The following is a 27061-nucleotide window of genomic DNA, read 5'->3' as shown; positions in this document are numbered from 1 at the left end:
ATAGTTCATGAAACATAATCAATATTTAATATTTTCATGCATAATTAGAAGTTGGCTTGGATTCAGACAACCAGCAAGCAAAAGGCAATGTTTGGATGTTTTGTTACAGTTAAAACTAACATTTATTAAAAAAAAATAAACATTTGAAATCAGTTTTTAATTTTATTAAATGGACGCTGAAATGAAGCATTTTTACTTCACTTTATTGATGTTGGAGGGTCTCTGTGGGATGCTGTGTGTTTAAAGACAGAAAAGAAAAGTGATTTATTGTGTTTGAGAGAAAACATCTGCTGCCCCCTTCAGGCCAGACAGATTACAACAAGCAGCGTTATTCTACATCAGTTTTGTCTCATTGACAGATAATTATACACACTGTGACTGTAAGGACCATTGTAGACTCCAAAAACCGATATAAATATGAGCGTATGAACAGTCCCAGTGAATGGGTGAAGAAAAGGTTTCAAACACAAGTAGGTCCTCACAAACCCAAATTTAGGAATGTGGACATACATTCTGTTTTAATGTCTCTGGGAACCCTTTAAATCTGGAGCAACCCCAGATCCCTGAACTGAACCTGACCCTGACTGAAAGCCCTTTAACTCAAACAAGTGGGGATTGGATCTATCTTCCCCCACTCTCCAAAGCGTCCCACATGCTGTACGATGAAGACAGGTCCTCACAAGGATGGATGAAGTGCGCGCACACACACACATAGACACACATCTTTGGCAGGAAGCAGCTTTCTTAAACAAATGAGATGCTGCACAGTAAGGATGTCATCAGGAAGTGATGGAATGTGAAGGTGTTATAACATTGACTAAGTCTTCTGGTTATGTTTTCAAAGCAAAAGTTCCTGAACCAATCATTGGTGGTACTTTGTTCACTGAACGCCTCTCGCATCTTGAGTAGTCGGTACATAAATATTTCACGCTAAACTCAACTCTTCTTGATTACAAAAACTTTAGATTGTAACCACTTTCCTACTGTGTTAGTTTCCAAATGTCTCTCAGTCAAACCCACTCTGCCCTTGAGGATGTCAAGCAAGTTCTCACAATGCCTTCAGATCCAGTTGCATAACACCTGTAATGAATTTTTTGCAACTCTTTACCAGTCTTCATTCAATTCATAGACCCAGACTAGATGGTGAATGAAAATCCTGACAAAGCTGCAATTGGTGGCTCTCAAGTACCACCATCCTGCAACTTTTGGATGCAGCCATGCTCCAACACACTTTAATCAACATCGAGTCAAATGACCAGTCTTTTATGAAACGTACAGATATGCCATCTATCCATCATCTTCTACTTATCAGAGTTGGGTTACGTGGGACATCAGGGCCAGGAGCGAACCCCAGACATCCTTTTCCCAGCAACATATTTTAAGTCATACTGGGGAAGGCATTTGTAGGGTATACAAGATACACAGTCCTTTTGGTGAGTTCTAGGTCTTCTGAGGGGAAACCTTCCAGTGGGACAGAACCAGAAAACCTCTGAAGAGAGGCACTGAGATGGTATCTTGATCAGATTCCCAAACCACCACAACTCACTCCTTTTGATCTGGAGAAGTAGTGACTCTAGTTTGAGCATCCCCCAAATGACGGTGCTCCACACCTCTAAAGCAGAATACAGCCACCCTACAAGAGGACACCGATTCTGTATCCATGTCTCATGACCATAGGTGAAGATCAGACTGTAGCTGAACTGGATGACATGCCAGGAAGGTAATTCGGCCTCATGATTCAGGTGTATTGGAGCACAGATGCATCCAAAGGTTGCAGGAAAGTGGCACTCGAGGACTGGCATTGCAGACCCCTTGTGGAGAACTTGCTTCTCCCTTAAAGACCATGGTGAAGGAGTCTTGGGGATGTAGGCTGTCGAGTGCTGGGCATGTCAGCACTGCGAGTGCCTTTTCAAACTGGCTGTAATCCAGCCATGTTCTAATAGATCATGGAGTCTATCTTGGTCCTCATTCGGTGTGAAATTGACCCCCAGTAAGACCTCAGCCTCCCCAAGGGTTACGTCTTTCAGAGACTTTAGGTTTCATCTGTGAAATATAATTTCTTTACTGAAGCTCCCATGCTTGATACCTGCAGCCGTTTTTGTCTAAGCCACACTCTCTGGGTCTCATTTAATATTTCAACACTTTATTTTGGACTTTGAAGGCAACATTCTGGATTATGGCACATTGTTCCTCACAGCTGAAGAGATAAGTCACTAACCTCTGGGTATAACATGGATTCTAGGTAGAGTGGACTATAAAGGACTCAACTGTGAAACTGGCACAAATAAAATGGTGATTAATTCCACTTGGATTCAAGGTGACAGACAAAAGAAATTATTTTTAAAATGGGGATCAACGACAATGAAAAGAAAGGCAAAACTCACATTTATGATTAAAGCCAAAAGACTAATGCCAATTACTGTCCGTTCAATTGGCCGTCAGTGGGATTAATGAAAACATTATATAGATCTTTAAACATTAAAGCGATTTGGTGTATAATAAAACCTCAGACTGTACAGATTGATCATTTAAATCCTCTGATTTCTTACAAATGTACTCATCCACCTCCCGACATCCAGCCAATCAAACGACAGCTTCCTCACACAGAGTGAAGTCATGGGCCAGTTTGGTATGAGGTCATCACAGTGATAGACGAAGATACAGAGATCTCTCATACAAAATACAACCACAAATACCCATTAATATTAACGGTGATAAAGCAAACATTAGCAACACTGCCCCCCCTCCAGCGGCTTCATCGCCATCGGTCCGTCACATCTCTGAAGTCCAACGACGCCGTTCGGTTTCCAGACAGGAAGTCAGTCTGATCGTCGCCGAGTAACTGATGAACTAAAGATTACACATGGGCCGCGAACGCAACACGAGGTCGTGCAGAATCTAAGACACTAAAACAGCGGCCAACCTGGAGATTGACCTGATTAACCTCTCCGTATCACCACCACCGGTCCTCTTAGCTCCTCTACCAGACCTCGCAGGGCTTCCCGGTGTTCATGGGCGTGCCCTTTGGACAGTTGAAGTGGCGGCTGAAGTCCGGAGAGTTGGCCAGAGTGCCGATGACTCTGTATTTGGGGGGGCTGTGAGGGTCAGTCACCAGGCCCTCGTGAGCGCTCTCTGGTGTTCGAACCGAGCACCACACCTGAAAGAGAGACAAAGCGTTAGAGATGGTTCATAGGTCAGGACAATATATCCAACCTCAGATGACCAGCATAACTTGCACTTGTTTTCTGTTTGACTTTCTAACCTCTCACATTGTTTTTAGTTGAAATTGCCAACTTGGGACTAAACTTAATCCTGAACCAACAGGGCAAAACTCCAGGATCCTGTTTGTGGACTTAATTTCGCTCTTCAGCATGTCCTCCACCAGACGCTCACACTACCCGACTCCACCAGGCTGGGAGAATCTGCTCCTGCACAAGAACCATTAGGATACTCCAGGGGTCTGTTCTCTCCTCTCTCTCTGATTGGATCTCAGCGACTCGTCTGTGAAACTCTTAAAGTTGGCAGATGATACCTCCATCAGTCGGTGATGAGTGCAGACTAAAGGTGGATCATCTTGTCTACTGTAGATCACTTCCCGTTGTCACTAGAATCTGACCCTGAGATTGTCCGCACACAACGACGCTGTTCAGAAGAAGATGCAGCAGAGACTAGACTTTCTACAGCAACTCAAGAATTCAAATCTTCCACAGAGGCTGCTGGTCGTCTCCTCCATAGTCATTATTCATTATTGTGGTTTGGATCGTCCACAAAAATCATCCAGACTGCAGGGAACAGTCAGATCTGGAGAGAGGATCATCTGGACTGACCTTACCGCAATCCAGAACTTGAACTGGTCTAGTGTCAGGAAAAGGGCAGCTAGCATCACTGCAGACCCCACACATGTTGGACACAAACTGTGTAGTCTTTTACTTTTAAGGCAGTGCTGCAGAGACTGCAGCAGTCTCTGCAGCACTCAGCAGTCTCTGCAGTTTATACTTGTCTCTTAACATTTAAGAGACAAGGATAACCAAAGTCAAATTGCTTGTTTACATGCACAAACTTGACAAATAAATCTCTGTACATCTCTCTGAATCTCCTAACACAGAATTTCAATCAAATTAAGGACTGAACAACTGTGACTCCTTTCATTTTCAGTCAATCATTCTGTTGTAGATTTTTTGCCGAGTATCAATACCTGCATAACTCAATTTTACTAGAAAGATAAGCAAGTTTTTATTGTGTTTTGGAAGAAACTCACCTGAGCAAATCCTAGAAAGAATAGCTGGTCGTTAGTTAGGTTGACGGCAGGGAGTCTCTTTTCTTCTCCATTTTTCTGGATCCATGATCGGTACGCCTTAAGAAAAATCAACATCAGCTTGGAGATGATGCCAAATAAAAGCATGGACATTAATAAGAAAACTCAGCGGTTTGAGGTTCTTGTAGTAGGTACAGCTTGTGCGCATACTAACATGATAAGCTGCTTTCAGTCCGCCGTTGTCAGCAATGTTTTCTCCTAGCGTCTGTTTTCCGTTGATTGGCTCTCCGTTGACGGTGTAGTGGTTGTACTGTTCCACCATGCACTCTGTTCTCTGACGGAACGCCTCCACTGAGGAGTTTTGCCACCACGGCCTCAGGTTCCCCTCTTTATCATACTCCCGACCTGATGAACAAGAAGATGGTGTCAAATAGCCTGGTGTTGCATCAGAACTCTAAAACACAACATGCACTCTGAATCAACTTCAACCATTTCAGACTGAAACTCATTCTGGACCTCAGCATTGAGGGCTTGTTCTTCTTCCACAAGGACCATCCACGTTGCTGCCAATGGAGACGCACCAAACTTGACTACAACCCAAGGTATGAAAGGGTCCATGTGGCATGTTTGTCCTGTTCTAGTTCCAAACATCTTAGAATGGGGGTTTCCTCACATCTCTGACTTTCACATCATCCATCAATCTCCTCTGGGAACCAATAAGGACTGCAAGAAGGGAGGTCCAACAGCCGTACCCTCTTCTTCCTCAGTCGAGGGTTTGGGATGTGGTCAGACTTTCATTGGCATCTGAATGACCCAATTCTGATGTTTTCATTTCATGTATCCAATAGTTTTCAAAGTGTCTGCAGTCTGAATGGTCCTGTCAAATTCTATCCAACTTTTACGTTCTTGATGTGAGACATGAGTTATAATTCGTCACCAGAAGAAACCAGATGCAGTAAATCCAGGCACAAATAATTTATAATTATAATAATTATGAACTTAAGAAAAAAATCTCAATGACGTGCATCGGATCCCAATCCCACCACTCCTGGTCCATCTCCACATCCAAACAGACTTCTCTCCAGAAGCTGCAGTCAATGCTCCACTAAAGGCCGTTGCTGTTAGCTGGGCTCTTTTTACCCAGTTTCCTTCGTCTTGTTCTGATCTGATGACCATGCTGTCGGCTCCCATTGCTGAATAACTTTAGAAATCCATCCATTGACGGTAGCATCCATTATTACTTCCGTAAAAAAGCGCTGATGTGCGACATCTATGCTTGGTGGGTTTGCTTTAGAGTCGTGAACTGTTCACACAGAAGTCATATAATTAGTCTGATCGACCAAGCAAAAAACAAACAAATACAAAAATTGGTGCCAGGAAAAAATTGGAATTGAGCATCAAGTCCTGCAGTCCGGACATAACCCTAGTCAAGAAGTTTTCTCTGATGATACCACAGCCTGAATTGCAGGTAAAGAGATTTCTTTTCAACTACCATCAGACTGCTGAAGTGGAACATTGATCAACAAAACTGATGTGTAATTGCTTCATTATTTTGATGATGGCATTTGACAAAATGTAATGTTTATGCATTACAGTTTGTCAAATACATGATGTTTTTTATGAGGTCAAGCAATTTGATCTGTTGTTGCTGAAATGTGCTATAAAAATAACTGGACCAGCACAGAAATGTGCACTATTCTGTAGATCACAATGTTCTACGAGTCTGTCAATCATGTTCAAATATTCATTTCTAGAGTTTTAGGATTTAATATTTGGGTTTTCATGTACAGACTGGCTCCCTGTCCAGGTGACCCCACCTCTCGCCCAGAACGTTAGCTGGAGAGGCACTAGCAACCCTCCCGACCCCACTGAGGGACAAGGGTGTAAAGAAAATGGATGGATGGATGTTTTTATGTGAGCTTGTGCATTTCATCTGCACCGTCCGATAGGGTGCCAAATCACTCAACTTCCTAACTTTGGCCACCAGATGGAGCTATTCGTCCTTTTTTCTTAAATGTTTTTACTTGAACTCTACTTACATTATTAGGACGATATGCTCCGAGAAGCTTGTCAGAATATTAGGAATTGATAATAATATTGCAGTTACAGTCCAATCATGTCACCGTCTGGTAGACTTCAAGCTGGTCACAAGCCTGAGCTGAGATGGTTAAGAATTGCCTTTATTGAGATCTATCTGGATTCAATTAGCAGGGCCTGTACAGATTAAAGGGGGCTGTTATTTTAACATGTTAAAGCTGCTCATTTTCCACCTCGACCCAACTGTTCCCTCCAACTGCAAGGCAAAATCCAAGCTGCCTTTTCTATCCAAAGTTTTGGAGAAAGAGGTTTTTAATCGACTCCTAAAAGTTTTTAAAAACTCGTGACATGTATGAGGAGTTTCGTTTTTAATCTCAGCCCTTTTAACAAACATTCTTATAACTGAAATCAAGGGATTCTGACATTTTAGTGCTTTAGCAATATGTTCTGGTTAGAACATATTGCTATTAAAAGGTACAACTCTTTCCTGTGTGGGTCAGACCTCACAGGCAGGAGCCTCTCTGTTAATCTAAGGGCTTATTCTTCTTCCATAGGGCTCCATATTGGGATCCTCCCAATATGGCTGCCAATGGACACCAATGGCTAGAACCCAACCAGACATTAACCGGCTACAGTGAGATCTGACAATGGAGAACGGACTAACGCGTGTTTTGGTATCGTACCATGGATGCCCTTTTTCCTCAGTCTCCTCTTTTTTAGAGCAATAAAGTGAAAGGACAACGTTTGTGGAATATTTCTTAAGACATACAGGGCTTCAGAGAAGCCCTCACATCAGGTAGGTGCCCTTACCCTGATCATCAAAGGCGTGCGTAAGTTCGTGACCCATCACAACCCCAATACCGCCAAAGTTCAAAGCTCTGAAAAACAAAAACATTTCATTCAGTTTAAAATATTTCAACAACCAGAACTGAAATTCTGAAGACGGGTGGATGTGGAGGTAAACGGACTTGGGGTGGTCGTGGGCGTAGAAAGGAGCTTGCAAGATCCCGGCAGGAAAGACGATGCCGTTCTTAGTGGGCATGTAATAGGCGTTAACTGTAGGAGGAGTCATGCTCCACCTGCAGGAGGAGAAGAGGGCGAACTGGAGTTAATTCAATCTGTCTGGTTTCAAACATTCTTCATTTCTGCAGAAGCAACAGTGTGCTGCTGTGTTTAAGTCCAGTTCTTGACCAAAACATCAGGAGATGGGTTTACAGTCCGTCTTACAGATTTTCCATAGAGAGGCAATGCCTTTTGATTTTCTTGGCTCAACTGAAGTCAGACCCTGATATGATCACAGAACAAAGGCTCAATTCCCTGAAATGAGCCCGGTTTCACATCAGCACAATGCTTTGTTACCTAGAAACCCAAGAACAGGGTAGTGGTGACCCATGAGATGAACTGAAACTGTGACTCTTCACATCGTGTACATTTTCTCAGTCCAGTTCCCGCTCCCATTCCTGGCTGGTTGTGTTCGCAGCCGTTTGTCATGACAGATTTAATGCATATCAGTAAACAGTCATCTCCACTTAAAGATTACAGATACAAATAAGAATTAAATCAGTGTGTAGCTGCAGGTTTTGCATAAAATGGTTTTTTGTATTGTTCCTACTTTGCTGTTGACCTGGAGTCAGTCTCAAAATAAGTTAAAACAATCTGCTGGGAATGGACTCAGCCTACAAGAGCGTGTGCTCAGGTTTTATCAAGTTGCTTCCTGATTTTCGGATGGTGAAGCTACGTGGTTGGGTGAAACTGGGCGAAAGGAGGATCTGAAAATGTTCTGTGAGGTGCGTTTCTGGGTTACTGGTCTTTGTTGGGAGTCTTCCTCAGCTGGTCGGCCATCACTCGGGCTGAGAAGTTGTAGAAGTTCAACATGTTCTGGAAGAAGCTATCGTCCGACACATCATACTGAAACAGAGCCAAGATTAAGTAATGACACGTCTCCAACAGCAGGGGGCAGAGGAGGTCCACTTTAACATCTGCACCAGAACATGAGTGAGCCATGATCGGTCCCGACAGCCGTCACTCACCCCGTCGTAAACGTCGTCCAGCTCTTTGGGATCCAGGATGAACTCTGGGAAACCGATCATGTCGTAGATCGCGTCTGCCTGCCAAGAGACACAGACACCACCAGTCCCTTCAGGACATCATGTCTCCATGACAACAACTCATCAGGCAGGCGTCATCGAAGACATGTCTGAATGTTGTTGGTAATCCTAAGACTCGACCCACGCACCTTGTCTTTAGCAGCTTGTCGCGTCTCATCATCCATCCAACTGAGACGGTCGAGAGAGTATTTAAACGCAGAGCGGATCTCGTTGATCATCTCCTCCGCCTGGCGGGAAGAGAGCTGACGTCAACCAGGTGGGACCTCCTGGACCAACCAAGGCCAAGGCAACACAGGGACTTACAATCTCTTTGCTGTGCTTGTCAAACGTTGCCTTGACGAAGAGAGCGCCAAGAGCGAAGCCCAGAGTGTCGTCAGTGTTCCCGATGCAGGTCTGCCAGCGTGGGGTGCAGGACTGCAAAAAGATGACCAGTTACAACCGGCCGGAGCCAACTGAGGCCGACCGCGACCAGCTGGAGCCGACCGCGTCCGGGTGGAGGTGGGTGCAGCAGTTACAGGCAGTAAGAGAGAAAGGTAGGGGCAGCTGAATGATGTTCAGCCAAACCAGAGGTGAGGCCACGCCTGCCAGCCTCTAAGAGCCATTGGGATGCAGCAATGAAAGAAGAATCCAGTGTCCAAAACCAGTTTCAACAAAAACATTCTTCACTTTGAACCACAATTGTAAAAACCCAAATTAGACAAGAATTAGAGTCCATTACAGAAGACTATGCCCACTGATGGACAGGAGAGGACTGAAGAGACCGAGTGACTTCAAAAACCCAATTAGTGTAAGAGTCTGAACAGCCCAATCCAAGACCAAACCTGAAGAAGGTTTCATGATGAGAACCACCTTCAGGAAGACCAGTTGCCTTCCAAGGAAGCTTCAGTGATTCCCAATCAACCAGAGGAAGATGATCCTCAGGGCCTGAGAAAAACAGCTTCAAGAGACGTCGGGTTCAGCTGCAGCAGAAATGTAGGCCAGTGACCGTTAAGTCCAGCAGCAGACAGGAAGAGAGAGGAAAAGGTCGTCTGGACTGGTTCTCACAGGCTAATGGGGTAAAAGTGACCGTTTCAATTTAGGAACTAAACTTAATCCAAGGCAGAAACGTCCACCTTCAATAAGCAACTGAAACCCAGGGGAAGCAATGAGTGCTGAACAGATCCAATGTGAGATAAAGCACTGAACAAAATATCAGCTCCACCGTTGGCAGATTAGAGGAAATCTACCCACCACTGCTGAGGACTTTATTTTGATATCACCTGTCACAGTTTAAGAAGGTTGGAGCTAATTATTTACCACTGAATCAATAAACACCCTCTCAGACTTTCACACAACTGAAATTGGGTTTAACTCCTGCTTTCCACCAAGAGCAGAGCGGAACCAGTGAGAACCAGTTACAACAGGAGAGAGTCAAGTGTTCCCAGTAAATACAGAACAACTGGACCAGTTGGAACCATCAACACACACAGGAAACCACTTTAAACCAGTTTGGTTTTTCCAGGGATAAGGATTACCAACCGTGGGGATTCCTACCTCCATCTGGAAGAGACAGGGCCGTCAGCAGGTGAACTGAGCTCAGGTGAGGTGGCGTTAGCGTTAGCAGACGTACCTTCTTGGTGCCGTAGAGACTCTCCAGCAGTTTGTCCTGAGCGTTCTCGAAGCGCTGATCCAGGGTGGCGACGCCCTTCTGGACCAACGTCCACATCATGTAGTTGTTCAGCAGACTGGAGGCAGAAACAGGAGGGGGAAGGTCAGCGACTGAAACACCAGGTAGAGCAGCGTTTCTCAAAGTGAGGGGCGCAACCCTCTGGGGGCCGCAGGAGATGCAGGGGGAGGCTGTAAAACACTGGAAAATAATAATTTTAATCATAAATTTAATCTGTTTTTCAATCATTATTATAAAATACAGTTTAAATCATTTATTAAAGATGGAGATAGAAGTTAGTAAACCTGTATTGTCCCACAGAGGGGAAATTTAGGAAAATATTTTTTATATTTCCATCTTTCTGATTGGCTACCAAATTTATTAAGATGCTCCTCAACCTAGAAGTGGAAAACTAAAGTGAAGAGATTTTAAAAAATGATGGGATTAATCTAAAAATATTACATATTTTCTTATCAAGACAAAATTAGTTGTGCTAAAGCTAAAGCGCTACATCAACACGGCACAACATGGTCTGATTCAACATCAGATTAATAAAGTCAATGTCTAAAATTTGAAGGTATAAAGCAGCATTTGTGCTAAATGGATAACGATAATAAAAGTGAGAAGAAAAACCAGTAGATTTAAATGTTTTGCACATATTTTGTCTGTGGACCAGAAGCTGGACGTGTGTGGTCTGGTCAGGGGGCCGGGCCCTTCCAGGACCGGCAGCTGATACCTGCGGTCCGTCTTGTTGATGAGCTCGGACACCTGCTGCAGGTACTCTCTGGCGTACAGAACCACAGGCTCGGTGTCGTTCAGGTCCAGAGGAGCCAGGGAGAACGTCAGGAAGTCCAGCCAGTCCACAGCTGGAGCCAGCAGCTGCAAAACAAGAGGCCGCACTCAGCACTGCGTTTCCCACGAGCCTCGGCTGCAGGGCGCCATGGAAACCAGACATGACGCTGATCCAGACTGCTCAGTAGTATGAGCGAGAGCAGACGGCGCCCCCCGCAGGCAGACACAGGTGTAAAAAATAATCCCTGCCGAGGCAGAACCTGAACGTTCAGGGAAAAACACGAGAAGGTTTTCTGCTGTTTCCCACCAGCAGGAGGCAGTAGAGCTGGACCTGACTTCAGACAGGGCAGCAGCCCAGGGCTGCAGGTTTTTGGGGGAGGTGGTCGCACAGACTTATTAAAATTTTATTTATTTTAATTGTTTACAGATGCATGTTGTGCAATCAGCTGCAGTATGCGACTTATTTTAAAAAATGAGTTGTACATATTTGTGGAACCCGTCACAATCTGTGATAAAGTAAAAAAAATGGCCGCTTGAAAATTAGGACGCCGTGAAATACGAGGAAAATCCCATCTGGAGGTTTTAACGCCATTTTAAGAACGACGCTCTGAACTGTGAAAAAATATCCAGGACATTGAGCGTTGATCAACAGCGCTAAGCCCCGCCTCCTGGCTCTGATTGGTTGATTTTGGTGCTTTTCTTCAGACAGCAGCAGCTCAGGAAGGAGATCAAACTTTTCACAGATCATTTGTCTCAAACTATCATAACATGGTTTCAGTTTGAACAAATGTGTAAAAACATTTTTTTTTATTATTATTTTTACATATTTTGGGATTGCTAAGAATGTAAACAATATTCAAGCATTTGAAAACTATTAAGTTATAATCAATATCTTTGGGAACAACGTGGAGCTACCGGCTACAACAGGGTTCTCAAAGTGGGGGTCGGGATCTCTGGTGGGGTCGCAAAACAACAAGCGGAGGGTCGAAAATCAAATGTCTTAAATAATGCGCAATGATATGCCTTCTAATAATTTTTAAAAATAAAAAAATCACTTAAAAATACTGATAAATATCTACATTTATTTTTACGTAAATAGAGGGAAATTACTAGATGCACTTTTAGGGGTCAGATGCTGAAATGTGACACAGTTAATCTCCCATTCATCCGTTCACACCTGCTGACGTAGAACATCATTTACATTAATCTTCTGTAATTTGAATTAATAAAATAAGTTATTTAGTGGCTCACATTCTTGTTAGAGGTCACATGACTTCTGATAGATAATCGATTGCAGTCGTTTTTTTCCCCCTGAGCGGCGCTGATGTTTAATCCCAATATTCTGGATTATTCTGATGCAGGAAGCAGATTAAGAATCAAATCTGATCAGAATCTGCAGGTGAAGCATCAGCAGCACAGTCCAAAACAACCAGACTGACTCCGGCTTACGCAACAAGCTGTTATCTAACAGATACAGGCGCATAGCAACGGCTCGTGGCAACAGTTGCCATGGAGACCCTGAAGCATCAGCAGGCCTGAAGGACGGAGGATGCAACGCGGCGCGGAGCTGAAAACTCTCTGCTCTCCCATCAGATTAGAGATTAAATCCTGCAGAGATCAGAGGGAACAAACACGACCTTTGACCCCAACCAGCGGTGGCCGACATATCGCTTTTCACGGAGACGATATCCGACCCGGATCAGAATTTGGTCTGTCACAAACACGAAAAAAAAAAACATTAACTGGTCGAGTCCGACTTACAGCTGCTGAAAAAAAAACTACAAATAAACTGGATTATATCAGATCAGATCCACTGCGGTCCAAACTGAAGCCACAGGAGGGCGCTGGTTAACATTTATAGAAGGGGAAAGTTGAGTGGAAGGAAGAAGTCTGTTACAGCCTTCAGCAGCAAAATCCATTCCAGAATCTGGTTGAGCTTCAGCAGGACTGGACCAGAACTGGTCCAAAGTTCTCTTTCAGGTTATTTAGAACCAATCAGAACCGGGCTCTCACCTGCAGCTCGGCGATGGTGACCTTGTGGTAGATCTTCTCCTCGTCGCGGCGCTGGTCCTGTGGGACGGTGATGTTGGCCAGCGCCGTCTCAAACTCCAGGATCTGCTGCATCTGCAGCTGGGTGGCGCTCTTCTCTCCGCCCAGCAGCGTCCCCAGCTCCACCATGTAGTCCAGGTACGCCGCCAGCACCTGCAGGGCACAGGCGGACCGGGTCACCGACCGGGTCACCGACCGGGTCACCGGGGATCACTGAACCACAGGCGGACCGGGTCACCGACCGGGTCACCAGAGATCACTGAACCACAGGCGGACCGGGTCACCGACCGGGTCACCAGAGATCACTGAACCACAGGCGGACCGGGTCACCGACCGGGTCACCAGAGATCACTGAACCACAGGCGGACCGGGTCACCGACCGGGTCACCAGAGATCACTGAACCACAGGCGGACCGGGTCACCGACCGGGTCACCAGAGATCACTGAACCACAGGCGGACCGGGTCACCGACCGGGTCACCAGGGATCACTGAACCACAGGCGGACCGGGTCACCGACCGGGTCACCAGAGATCACTGAACCACAGGCGGACCGTTCCGGGCCACTGAACCCCCCCCCCCCTGCAGGGACCCTCACCTTTTCATTGGCCGTCTTGTTGAGGTAATAGTCCCGGGACGGAAGGAAGAGCCCTGATTGGTCCACCTGCAGAGCAGAGCACCAGGTGAGCAGTTTTACCTGCAGGTCAGGAATTCGACGGTCTGAGTGTCTCGAACCGGATCAGAACCTGGATGACGTTACTGTTGGAGTTCTTGGGATCGGTGCTGACGCCCACACTGAAGAACGGCTGGGCTCGGTACGGACCCGACACCATCTTCAGAACCTCCATGAAGTTGTCTTTGTCCCACGGACCCGTCATGTTCCAGCCGCCGATCTGCAGACGGACCACAGGGTCAGAGGTCAGGACGGCGGTGTTTCACCACAACACCAGGGTGGAAAGATGGCAGCCACCGTTACTGGAAGGGTTAAAGGTCATCTCCATAACGATCCAGAGAGGAAGACTACTGATCTTCCTCCTGTTGAAACGATCTTCATGGAGGTCAAGTGGGTCGTGATTTTAGTAATGCAGTTACTATGGAGACGGCTTAAATGGGCAGTTACCAGTGGTGGGCACCGCTAACTAAAAGGCTAGCTGTGCTAACCCTGGAGAGCTAATCATAAATATTTCATCTGCTAATGCTAACGCTCGCTTCCAACATCGCTGACCTCAACCATATTGATGCCAACTAAAAAAATCTATTTTAACATTTTCAAAGTTAGCAGCAGCGCTAAGATAGAAAAAGCAGAGCTAATTTTTAGCCTAAGAAATTATCCAGAAAAATTTACCTAGCGGAAGCTAATTGTGGTAAATATTTTTGAAGTTTTCAAAACGCTGACAGAAACTTTCCTGCTTAGCATTTTAGAATTTCCCCAGAATTTATTTTGTGGAAGCTAATCATGGTAAATGTTTTCAAAGATACCAAAGGTGATATGCTAAAAATATTAATAACTAAAAAAAAGCTCCTCTATTATTAACAGAACAAATTATTTTTTTTGGCTTTAGAATTTCTCCAGGAAAAACTATTTAGAAGAAGCTAAGAGAGCTAAATATTTTCAAAGTTATGCTAAAATTAGTTCTGCTCTTATTTTGGGCGCTAAATTTAGCGCTTTAGATTTTATCCATAAAAATGTAATTAATTCAGAGGAGGCTAATATTAGCAAAGTTAGAAAGAACGCTCATATGTAAAACAGAAAAAATGAGCTCCGCTGTTAGCCCTGCACCTTGGCTATCAGGTCTATGAGCGGCTGAGAGCCGAGCTCCTCGATGCGCTGCGTGTTGAGGCAGGACAGGTAGTAGGACTGGGTCTTCCTCTCGGCTTCACTGGTGCCGTTGAACGTCCCGTTCTCTGCACAGGACAAGAAAACCCGTCAATGTGTTCAGCTGGTTCCGGCCGGTTCTGGCCCACAGTTTTTATCTCATTTACCCAGCAGGTGTTTGAGCAGCGCCTGGTTCTGCTCCCAGATGCTGTTGAAGGTGGACCAGCGCGAACGTCCGTCCGGCAGCGGGTTCTTCCTCATCCACCCGCCGCAGGCGAACTGGTAGAAGTCCTGGCAGGGGTCGGCGCTGCGGTCCATCGCCTCCACAATCTGACTGGCCACGGTGACGCACGCCTCCGACAGGCACAGGCCCCGCCCACTGTCTGCAAGACAACACGGAGGGCAAAACGGTCACGGCTCAGAAGAGGCTGAACCCGAGGGAGAGGAAGAACCACGGAGGAGAACAATCGGAGGATGACTGAAGATACAGACGGGTACCACAGGAAAGAACCGAAGAGGCTCGGCAGGAAACAGGAAGCTCTGCCCGTGATTGGCTCTTTTTCGTCCAGGGAATACTCTGATTGGATGTGAGCGATCTGTCTGCGCTCAGCTGGTGGTGTGGCTCCTTTACTTACCCTTTAACTTGTGAATGCAATTTTAAAAAAGTTGCTTTCGTGTTAAAAACGCATGAACAGTTGCGTATTTTTGGCCCTAATGGCATTCCAAACGTACGGAGCAAGAGCATTAGAATGGAGGGCAACATAAAAAAATGTTTTTTTTATGCAAGGACATCGTAAAATATGATGAAAATACTGTCATAACACCATGTTCTGAACAATAAAAAAAAGTACAAGCCAAAAGTGACAAAATTCACCACTTTTACCACCTGCTCAATTAAAAAGTCAAATAAAAAATGGCAGTTTGAAAATCAAGATGCCATAAAAATAATGCCAAAGTCCAATTTAAGCATTTTACACAGTTTTAACACCAACCTTCTGAACTGTGAAGAAAATAAAAAATCATGCTTATTCTGAGCTGTTTTTATATCTGAAGGTGTACTGCAAAACAATAGTGCCAAAAATCACCACTTTAGCTGCCAAATGTGTGGCTAAAAACTTGCATAAAAAACACAGGACAACGTAAAATATGATGAAAATCTCATCAAAACGACAAAAAAAGCAGCAATTACTTATTCAATAGATTAATTGAGCACTGTCGCATGTAAAAGAGGCGTTTAATGCTCATAAAAATTAAATTAAAGTAATTAATAAACTCGCTTTTCCACCGTTCAGAATGTGGTCACAACATTTCATGGCCTTAACTTAGAAAACAGTTTTTTTACCTTCAGTTTTTAACCAAACTTGTGGTAAAAGTTGGGTTAAAAGTTGGTAAAAGGTGCCAAAGGGGACTTGTGGCACCTTTGGCTTCCCAAAGGTGAGCATTAGTTTGTCAGAGTTTAACGATGGCCAGAACACACATGGAGTGAGCGAGTGCGATGTTTGAACGCTCAGCTGAGGGAAAAGCGAGGATGTTTCAACACAGAGGCGACGCCCATGCTGTGGTACGGACAGAAGACAGGAGCAGAGAAGAGGAAGGATGAGAAGATGGAACCAAAACCAAGAATAGGAGGAGGAAGAGGAAAAGAATCAGGCGTGGGAAAGAGAGGAGATCAGTCAGAGAGGAAAGGAGGAGGCAAAGGAGGAAAGGTGGAGACCGGAAAACAAGGAAGCTTTAGGAGGAGAGGATAAGGAAAGGGAGGAGGTGGAAAAGAGGACAAAGAAGGAGAGAGGGAGGGAGAGAGAGAGGGAAGGGACCAGTTACCTGAGCTGAATCCCAGTCCCAGAACCACCAGGCAGGCGAACAGAGCCAGCAGGGCGGCCAGCAGCATGACGGAGAGCAGAACCTCCAGCTGGGTCCGCCGGCCCAGAATGTCCACACCGCCCTTCCTGAAGCCCACCTGGGACACAGAGAGGCGGCTTTACCTGGAGAACCTGGAGAACACCTGGAGAACCTGGAGAACGCCTGTCCAATCTACCATGGTGTGTATTGTTGATAGAAAAAGAACGAGGAGTAAATTTCTGCAAAAAAACTCAAAAATTAGAAAAAGTTTCAAAAGCCAAAAATGTCCTAGAAAAAAAGCCTCAGAAATATTTATATAAATCTCAAAAACATTTCTAAAAAAAAAAAAATTGTGGAAATTTCTGAGTTTGAAAAGTTGAAAATTTGCGAGAAAAAACCCTGAAATTTTGAGATCTCACAAATTTTCTAGGAAAACAAGAAAATTTATGGAGTTAAAAAAAAAATCCAGAACATTTCTTAGATTAATCTAGAAATTTCTGAAATTTCCAACTTTTTTTCTACAAAAATTCTGAGATTGTGGGACACCAACCTGTCCCACCTGATCTCCAGATCCCTTCCTCTGGATTTGCTCTGCAGCCAAACAGATTGGGATCGAGACAAACTGCTGACCGAGCAGAAACCTGCAGGATGTTCTGTTTGGCCCTTTTGGGTCGGGAAGCGTCTGATTGGTTCCTGAGGATTATCTTCTGCTTTCTTTCACCCTGATGGGATTTGTTAATCCCGCTTCTTTTCTCTTTTTTTACTTTCCCTCTGGTGTTAAAGCTGCAGGTGAGCGCGTGCTGTCAGGTTTTAAACAGGCCACGCCCACTCGTTGTGACGTCACAGCTCGGCTCCAGGTGGAGCTCATTTGGTTTTTCTCTCCTGCTGCTGATTTCTGTGTTTCTCTGAAGCAGCAGGGCGGGCAGAACCACGTGGATCCGTCCGGAGACGGTGGAGTTAAAGCGATTAGAGACAGAAAACATGTAATCAGGCTGATTCGCCTCCACAGACTCATTTCCTGCAGCATTTAGTCAGAGCAGCTCCGGGTTTCTTCAGACTCTTGCTTTTATTCTGGGCCAATTATACAGGAATGTTTTCCTTCCTCTGACCTCCAGCAGAGGCAGAAGCTCCTGAACTCGGAATGATTCAGCATTGTGTTGATAACTGACCAAAGAAAAATGATTTTGTCTCGAGAGCAACTGGAAAACAGAGTCTGCTGGTCTTCACCCAGTCAAAATGACCAAGTAGAAATCTACCAGGAGCTCCATTTATATTTAGTGTTTGTAGTTAATCTAGTTAATCTGCAGCAGCCTGGTTAACTCAGGTTAGCTTGAGTGGTTTTAGCTGGGTGCCACTTGGTTTCGCTCAACTTAGCTATGATTAGTTTATCTTGGTTTGTTTTTTTATTATTTTAGCTCAATATAACTAACTTTTGTCTTTTCTTGCCTTAATTTAGTTTGACGTGTTTATTTAGACTTGGTGCAGTTTAACTACAGTTATATTAGTTTAAGTTTAATTTATCTAACCCTATAAATGTATCTAAGTTTATCTGTATTTAGCTTGTTTTAAATTTACTTTAGTAAGATAAAATAATCTAATCAGTTTAGCTACTTGAGGTTAGCTTAGCTGATTTTAGCATGGTGTAGCTCAGATTAGTTTATCTTGGCTTACTTTAGCATAAGCATCTTATGAATGTTAGCTTGATTTACCTGTTCATATCAAACCTAAGCTAACATAAGCAAAGATAAGTTACCTTACTTAACCTTTTGTTAGCATAGAGGAGCATAAAGCTACAAAACAGTGAATCTGTCAGCCGGCCATTTTTAGAAAATGACAGAAGCCAACCATTAGTTTTTTAATTTCTATTTTTCCATGAATGTCTATATATTTTGTTTAGTTTGTAGCTTTTGCTAAGCTAACTGGCCGATCTGTCGTAATCACTGTTGACATCTCAAAAGAAGGTTGGGTCAGGAGGTTTTTATCGCACTGAATAAAAGGTTCCTGCATATTTTCCTGTCAAATATTCCACATTTTTCCATTTTAAAAGCTTCTTTAAAATGTTTTGTAGACCACATTGAGCGAAACCCAACTGAGTTAAGAAAAGAGTTTGGCTGAAACCAAAAACACAAAGAAGCAGCAGCTTGTGTGGAGGATACACTGTAAAACCGAAATTACAGATTCTACCTGAAGCTTTGCTGTCGTTGGGAGAAACTTTATGATTTATGATTTTCTTCTCTCTCTCACACAGAAAGCGTGTTTGTTTTCAGGGCCCGGCGGCACTCCAGGCCCCCTGCTGCTACTCTGTGTTGGTGGCTGTGGCCCCCCGCTGAGAGGCCCCCCGCTGAGGACCCCCCTGCGGAGCTTCCTCCCTACGAGGCCCCCGTCTGTCCGTCCATCCGGTCAGGACTTCACCTGGACGCTCACAGGATCCCTCGCAGCCTGGCTGCTGTTTGTTTGTGCGGTGCGTTCACTGACCTCCACTCTGTCGGGAGACGAGGCCGCCTCGGCCGGCGTGTCGGAGCCCTCCTCCTCCTCCAGCGTAGCTCGCTTGTAGCTGGACATCTGCAGGGAGACAAACAGACCCGGGATCAGATCAGACTCAGCGCTCCGGATCGCGGTTCCCATCGATCCGCCGTCGGTTTGCTTCAGGCGGGAAGCTGGATCGCTCCGCTGGGACTCGAACGCATCGTCCCAAACAAACACTCTGGATCTCTGGTGCAAATATCTCACTTCAAATAAGATCAAACTAACTTAAATTAACTTTTCAGCAAGATGTAGAACTTTGTTTTAAGTAAATAGTTATTAATATTTAAAAAGTTCTACTGGCAGATTACTTCACCTAGAATAAATTTTTCCATGTTATAAGTGGACAAAAATCTGTGGAACCACAACGTTTTCATCAATATTAATGAATTATTACTATCCTATATATGTATATGTAGTTTAGTTTTATATTTGCATTAGAAACCAAACGATAAGATCTTGTGTTTTTGCAGTGTTGTCAGCGTTTCAACTGTTTCATGTCTCATCTACGTTTAAAGGTCGGGTTGTTCCAGGCGAAGCTTTTCGTTTGTCCTCCATTCTTCTTAAAAATGGGACAACTGACTCTCCCACTGCTCAGGCTGGGCAGTAAAAAAAATAATCTTATTTATTCATAACGATTTTAATTGAAATCAGAGCTCCATAAAACCAGAAACTTCTCCAGTGAAGCTACAGGAAGCCCCTCAAGCTGAGAGGAAAACACAGAACATGTCAAATAAAACTGATTTCCAGATTTTCAAATCAAACAATCCGGCCGTAGGATGTTAGAGGAGATTTTAGTTTATGTGTTCACACAGTTCTTGTTGCATTCACAAATCAACAAAGCTTGCTTTTTATGACAAAAATGTGTTTCTATTCACCAAGTTGCATTTTGAGTCGGAGTATTCCAGTTAAAGATTAATCGATCACTAAATTAGCTGATGATTATCTGAATAAGTGATGAATCTGATTAATCGCTCTGAATCAGTCACAACCTGTTTTCTTGTCGCTATCAGTTTGTTGTCTTGGCTTTTTAACTCTGTATGTGAATATTTCAGCCCTGTGTGAAGCTGTGGCGGCCTTGGAGGCCTCGGCGGCGGCAGCACACTGCTGCAGCAGGTCCTGCAGCACAGCTTCCCGTCGGCCTGCACAGCGTCGGTGTCCTGCAGGAAACAAAAGGTTTCCAACTGTTTCCTTCCTCAGGACCCGCACTGAAACCTGTCTCCCTCTCCCTCCCTCTCTCTCCGTTTGTGTCGCTCGCCCCGTTGTGTTCTCTTTAATTGATGACGCACGCAGAGTGGGGGGGTCAGCGATCAGGTTGCCAGGAGATGGGAGTGTGTGTTGTCTCTCCCTGTGAAGCCTGATGTCATTGTGTGTGTGTGTGTAATTAGATAATGTGTGTGAATCATCTCCATTCAGCTCTAATGGAGTCCTCTGCAGCTTATATAACATCTGTCTGTCTGCTCTTTTGTCCCCTGCCAGCCTCCATACTCTGACCTGAGACAAACACTCAGAGCGAGACGCTTCGTCTTTCAGCCAAACGGCAGGAAAAACCCAAGATCCTGCAGCTCCGAGATGTCGGAACTGGATCCATCAGGTTCTGGTGCTAAACATCTACAGGAACCAAAGCTGGGAAAATGTACAGATCCGCCTTCAGAGGAGGAAGAGAGCCATTGGAAAAAAGAAGTCCCTTTAAAATCACAAATTTAACTTTTTATTTCAGCAGACTAAAGTAAAAATCTGGAGTAAATGTGAAAAATTCCGAGAAAAAATCATAACTGAGGGGAAAAAAGTTAAAATTCTGTGGAAAAGTGAGAATTCCCTTTTTTCAGGGACCCTAAGCCTCTTCCATATCCATCCACATGTAAACTCTATGTAACATCACTAATAACGATCATTAATAAAAACTCTGACCTAAGTGGAGATTTGAGAATCCGTCTCATCTGCGTTTACGTGTCTACGTTGGAAAGCAGACATGTAGAGGTCCACGTATACAGCCTGCGACAAATAATGCACCGCCGCAGATGTCACATATACAACCATTGTTGATTTCCAAACCGGTGAGACCGACTGGGAAGAAGCAACGCCGGTAGTGGACGATGCTCACAGAGAAAAACACACTAATGTCTTGGATGATCTCCGACTTCCACTGGACTCCCTGGTGGTTTGGTTGTGCAACGTGACAAAACGCAGCGCACCAACCCGTTTCACTCACCGTCACTCAGTCGGATGGGAAATCTCACAAAACTCCTCAAGATCAAACGTGAGTTCAGCGTAAACAAACATGGCCGCCCATGGCGATAATCAGTGGACAACAATACAAAGAGATGTTGGATGATCTCCAACTTCCACTGGATTCCCTGGTTCGCCATGGCAGCTGGTTTGTCTTTTTTGTGTTTTGGATTGTCGTCCATGTTTCCGTCTCGCCATCTGATTGGCTACGCATCACATCCAACAGGCTGCCTTCTCGTTTGACCTTGAGTGAACAATGCATGCTGCAATATTGGACCAACGTGTTGAATATTCCTGATTTTAGATCAGAGTGGTCCCGACATCTTTCCTAGCAGACCAGATCACTCTGAACACACGGCAGGAAGATCTAAGATCATCTCTTGAACAAAGTGAATGAAGTTGTTTTTGCCAGTTTATTCATGGCGTTTACTTGTTTGAGTCGAGCTAATTAGTCTGTGAATGTAAGAGACCTGGTTGGGCTTCATAGATTGAAACAGCTAGCTTAGAAACCGGGTTCAGGTTATCCCAGCACCACGCTAAGTCATCAACATCTCTGTTGCTTTATGACATTAGCCTAAATGCTATGTGCAGTAAGAGTTAAAGGAAAATACGTAAACAAAGCAGTAATGCTTACAGCTTAGCTAGCGCCACAACACATTGCCTAACTCCCACTGACACAGGCTGGTTTCCCCAAACTGGCAGAAATGGGCACCAAAGTTCAAAGGTATCCGAACTTGAACCAGTTCAAGAATGAGTTTGTTTAGTGGAAATGTACGGAAGCCTTCAACTACCAGATACAGGAGCAGTCATTATATGTCATTATAACTAGATTTATAGCTCAAGAAAACCAAAAATATTTTCTATGTTAAACAAGACAGACAGCAGTAGTAAAACAGAAACAACTCTTGGATTTTTAGAAGAAATGGTGATAAGAAGGAGAGTCTTGGCGAGCTTCTTTATGGCTTTTTAACAAGTTGTGTTGTGATATTTTCATATCTTGTTACAGTGAAAAACTTTGACATTGTAATGACATGAAATTGCCTCATTTTAATGAGAAAGTTTCTCATTGCAATGCTACTGAATTTATTTTCCAGCTGTGGCAGTTTAATGCTTCCATAGAAACACGCTGTGAGTGCTTGCCCAACATCAGTGTCTGACCTCAGAATTGGTCAGAAACTCCTCTAAAAACATGTCAGCATCCCAGAGGAGATGAAGCTGCTGGGTGTCAGTAGAGGTCGCGTGTGTGAAGGCAGACGAGCAAATGATTGTGGTTCTGTGTCTAACGGTGGATCTGAAGAGAAGCTGTGATCAGAACCGGTTCTGAAGTTGCAGCTGAATGGATCCCGCGCTGCTCTGTGGCTCCGTTGGGAAATATTTTTCTCTCATGGAGATGAGTTTTAATATCATCACCAGAAACAGACGAAGCTTGATTAGATTGAGTTTATTAGCGACAGTCATGGGTTTATATGTCCCTGCTGCCCATCCGGTTCTGATGAAACCGGTCCCAGTTGGTCAGTAAGTGTTCGGTTCATTTCCTGAACCTGCAGCCAGAGACTCGTTGAGCCGGTGGAGTCGGCGCCTGAACGGGCCCGACAGGTTGTTCCGGTAAGCTCCGCAGGTTCCTCTGCTCTCAACGTGTCGCCGAGCACCGATGCAGGAAGTTTCATTTCCTGCTGGGAACAACGGCTTTAATTAGCAGGAACTCCAGGGAGCGCCGCATCTGAGAGGAACGCATTAACCTCCTGACCCGACGGGCCTCAGGAGGGAGTTAAAGCTCCTCCTGGAGGGGTGGGGGGGGGGGGCATTCACCAAACCTCAGAAACCAAACTGACCTTCTTTCTGCAGAGAATGAGTCAGACAAGCACAGAGAAAGTTTCCAAACCCTGAACTCAACCTTGATATGGAAGCAAAACAACATTTTTAACGATGTGTAATCTGAAAAGTGTGGCAAGAATTTGCATGAAGCTCCTTTTCCTTCTGACACCCCGAAATAAAAAATCATGTGTAATTAATTTCTAGTTCACATGGCAAAATAATTGATCAGATTTCCTCAGGACGCGCCGACCGTCGTGATGCTGTCACGTGACGTTTAGCGAGAGCTGGGCCATCTGTTTTTTCAAGAAATGTTTTCCAAAAGGGTGTTTTATTAATTTTTCCTTCTGTGAGTTGAACATGGACTATTAATGTTGGTCTATGATCATTTTTGTCATGAGAATAAAGTTACAATGTCTTAATGTCTTAAAAAGAAGTGGAAAAGTCTCTTTATGGAGAAAATAATTTAGATATTTAATTTTTTAATTTTTGCGTTGGGGTTCTCATAGAATTACTAATTTATTCTTCTAATATTACGGATTTATTATCATATTAGTATGACTTTGTAACAAAAACACACAAAACAAACTGTAGTCTGTCTTTAATACTCCAGTTGACATGAATTCAAAGTCCAAATAAAAATAAGCTGTAAAACATGCTCATAAAGCAAGATGGCCGCCCTGGGCGTGATGACATCACTCAGATCGCATTGGGGCAAAAAAAACACATTTTTTAGAAAAATTAAATGTTTGAAAACCAAAATGTGATTAATTTATCAAATTGATTAATCACCCAGCCAATCAGAAAGTGAGGTGACGGAAACATGGTGGACGTCTACGTTTTGTTTTTTCCCTGTTGAATATCATCCGACCTCCCAGTCAGCCATTTTGTTTTCCCTGAGCTCACATTTGGGAGTTCTGGGAAAATCATCCCAGAATTTTAAAATTTTTCCAGGGATTACAGACATCATATCACCTGATAATTAAATCGAGCCTGACTGTCTGAAGGCCTCAGAGGTTCAGAGCAACCAGCATCACCGCAGTGGTGGCAGCATCATACTGCGGGACAGGGCCAATGGATGGAGCTAAAACCTGTTAGAGGCTGCAGAAAGCCTGAGCCTGGGCTGGAAGTTTGCCTTCCAGCAGGACGACCAGCCAGAGACATTATGGGATGGCCTAGTCAAAGTCCAGACCTGAATCCAGCTCAGAATCTGTGCAGAGGCTTGAAAACAGTTGATCTCCATCCAGTCAGACTGAGCTGGACTCACAGAATGTTCTGATAAAACGACGGGTCAAAATCTGGTCGAACACAAACAATTAAAGAAAAGCCCATTCCTGCTGCTGGGAACGTTCAGTGGAAGGAAAAACTCATCATCATCTCAAACTGTTTATCCCTTCCTTTGCAGCAGGATCAAAGTGACGCAGCGGGTTTTCTGTCCCCTGAGCTTGTCTGCTCAGGCTCCTGGACAGAACTTCAGCCGACCCAAACGGGTCGAATGAGCAGAACTGGAGAGACCTGATCCAGAAGGTTCTGAAACCAGTCAAAGCACTTCTTATTTGGCTGTTATAAAAATAACCAGACCACACTCATATTTATGTTTTTCTCTCTGAGAAAATTGATTTTTAACTATAGAACCGAATAATAATCAAAAATAATTTTTAAACTGGTTAAAATTAAACAACAACCAGAATCCAGCTGAGTCGGACCTGCGCCAACGTCAGGACACTAAATGATAAACCAGCTTGCCGTATTTGGAGCTTTTTTTTAAGGTGGAAATCTTGTTGCCGCGAGCAACAAGTCCACCGTTGTTTATCTTTTGAAAACAGATTTTACACCAAAACAGCTCTCAGGTAGCATGACTAAAATAATGAATCACAACTTTATCGGGGCCCCCGGTACGTTGGGGGTCCCCATACGTTGAGGTCCCCATACGTTGAGGGTCCCCATACGTTGAGGTCCCCATACGTTGAGGTCCCCGGTACGTTGGGGGTCCCCGGTACGTTGGGGGTCCCCATACGTTGAGGTCCCCGGTACGTTGGGGGTCCCAAGATGTTTGGGGTCCCGAAACGTTGGGGGTCCCGAAACGTTGAGGCCCTCGGTACGTTGGGGGTCCCGGTACGTTGAGGTCCCCGGTACGTTGGGGGTCCCCATACGTTGAGGTCCCCGGTACGTTGGGGGTCCCCATACGTTGAGGTCCCCGGTACGTTGGGGGTCCCAAGATGTTTGGCGTCCCGAAACGTTGGGGATCCTGAAACGTTGAGGCCCTCGGCACGTTGGGGGTCCCGATACGTTTGGGGTCCCGATTCGTTTGGGCCCCAGGTACGTTGGTCGGACACCGGAGCAACACGAAGCTCCACAGAAAGTCATTTCTGCCTGTTGACCAAGTCTGTGCTAATTGATTACATTTTTTCTCATTTATAGGTTATTTATTGATTAATATATTGCCTGTAATTGCTTGTCATTTATTTATTTAATTTTTTATTTGTTTATATCCAGTCATTTTGAACTATCACTCTTAGGTATATATATATTTTACAAACTTTGTATTCATTACCTAAGATGGAAAAGCTTTCAGCAAATAAGCAATTCCCCCTTAGGGATCAATAAAGTATATTGTATCCTAAATGGCTGTTGCAGGAATATTTACTTTAACAGGCCGTTCCTGCGTCCATGATGGATGGAGACGGCTCTGTCTTCTGCATCGTCTCCGACCGTTCAATGAACTCTTATATCTTCTAGCAAAATAAGATTTTACCATTTTAAGCTACATTTTCAGCTCCTTTACATCAGAGGTGCTCAACATGGGGGTCGCAACCCCTTGGTGGGTCGCAGATGTACAACCACAGGCGTTGAGAAAGTTTTGTTATGGAGACACTTTTGATGTTTTTCTTTTAAAATTTGATGCTATGTCTTAAAGTACGGACTAGCATGACTCTAAAGTGCATCAAGACGAGGAATAAAGTATTTTAGTGAGAAATGAAAACATCCAGCGAGTGAAAATCTGTTCATTGTGTTGAAAGTTAAAATATATTGCAAAATAAAAGTTTTTTCATGACAGCAGGCCTGATATTAATGTTTGTAATAAAAACATGAAATAAAGAAAAGATGTGTTATTTGTATTAAATACACAATAACAACACGGTTTTAAGTTTAAAAGCTTGATGCTCCTGGAGTCCCACCTGGCCGAGTGTTTGGACTCCTGGAGTCGTTCTGCATCAGTTACTGCCAACAGCCGTTTTTATTCAGATCAACTTCCTGCCAGCAGCCAGGAGGTTCTGGTCCGGTTTGAAACCAGCAGAACTGGTCTGTCTCAGAGTCTCGGTCCAACCTGGAAACCAGCAGCTGGACTTCCTGGAGCTGGACTTCCTGGAGCTGGACTTCCTGTGGGAATGTCCTCCAGGTCCTCAGCTTCCAGAACCAGAACCAGAACCAGAACCCAAACCCATTCTGCTGAGGAGACCCTGCAGGAAACCATTCCAGCATCACCTGAGACTCTGCAGAAGAAGGTCAAGCTCTGATCTCACGTCATCTAACTGCTCAGTGACGTCACCAGGAAGGTGATTACAGGCCGGAAGCTGCGCGCTAATCAATCTCAGTGACTGACAGCTGATCGGCATCCTCAGCGCGTGCGCTGTGACGCTCACGCGGGCCGGTGAACGCGTGCGTATCTGCGCGTGCGTGTGTGCGCGTGTGCGTGTCTCTCACGGTGTTCCGGAGGTCCTGCAGCGCTACGCTCATCCTGGAGCTGCGAGCCGGAGAGCAGCGCGCTACGGCCGGCCCATCCTCCCCGGGCTGTCCGCCTGTCCGCTGGCTCCGCTGGGTCGGTGTGTCCGCCGCTGCCGCTGGATCAGAACCGGGACCGGGAGCAGAACCGGGACCGGGATCGGGATCAGGACGGGTTTCTGCTCTCTCCTCTCCTCTGCCTCTCCGTGACTCCTCAGACCCCGCCCAACATCCA

General features: G+C 44.7%; 1 protein-coding gene and 1 long non-coding RNA gene across 3 annotated transcripts; one reads left to right on the top strand and one right to left on the bottom strand.

Moving 5' to 3' along the window:
- Nucleotides 1–128: 128 nt before the first annotated feature.
- Nucleotides 129–27054, bottom strand: ece2b (endothelin converting enzyme 2b). 2 transcript variants are annotated; one of them, XM_008426814.3, is made up of 19 exons: nt 26809–27054; nt 19015–19101; nt 16522–16657; nt 14868–15083; nt 14665–14789; nt 13631–13777; nt 13483–13548; nt 12851–13039; nt 10782–10924; nt 10010–10124; nt 8704–8814; nt 8529–8627; nt 8323–8400; nt 8097–8200; nt 7261–7371; nt 7103–7170; nt 4470–4660; nt 4259–4354; nt 129–3157 (listed from the first exon to the last, which is right to left on the bottom strand). In XM_008426814.3, exons 1-19 carry the CDS (start codon nt 26839–26841, stop codon nt 2981–2983), a joined length of 2292 nt encoding a protein of 763 aa, XP_008425036.1. In that variant the 5' UTR covers nt 26842–27054; the 3' UTR covers nt 129–2980. The 2 variants fall into 2 exon arrangements, with proteins under 2 accessions (XP_008425036.1, XP_081470597.1); XM_081614471.1 differs by lacking the exons at nt 19015–19101; nt 26809–27054 and adding an exon at nt 17090–17425.
- Nucleotides 17429–20977, top strand: LOC103475294 (uncharacterized). Its single transcript, XR_014090500.1, has 4 exons — nt 17429–17522; nt 18788–19000; nt 20118–20238; nt 20542–20977. It is a non-coding gene; the product is annotated as an uncharacterized LOC103475294 (long non-coding RNA).
- Nucleotides 27055–27061: the final 7 nt, after the last annotated feature.

The sequence above is a fragment of the Poecilia reticulata genome, chromosome 13, assembly GCF_904066995.2.
Source record: "Poecilia reticulata chromosome 13, P_reticulata-male-v2, whole genome shotgun sequence".
Lineage (NCBI taxonomy): Eukaryota > Metazoa > Chordata > Actinopteri > Cyprinodontiformes > Poeciliidae > Poecilia > Poecilia reticulata.
This window is presented reverse-complemented; position numbering and strand designations above follow the sequence as displayed.

Coding starts and splice junctions, on each gene's coding strand:
- ece2b (XM_008426814.3), bottom strand. CDS start 26,841: ATGAGCGTAGCGCTGCAGGACCTCCGGAACACC. Junction 15,084..16,521: donor GGGACTGGGATTCAGCTCAG/GTAACTGGTCCC, acceptor GTTGTCTTGCAG/ACAGTGGGCGGGGCCTGTGC. Junction 8,201..8,322: donor TGGACGACGTTTACGACGGG/GTGAGTGACGGC, acceptor GCTCTGTTTCAG/TATGATGTGTCGGACGATAG.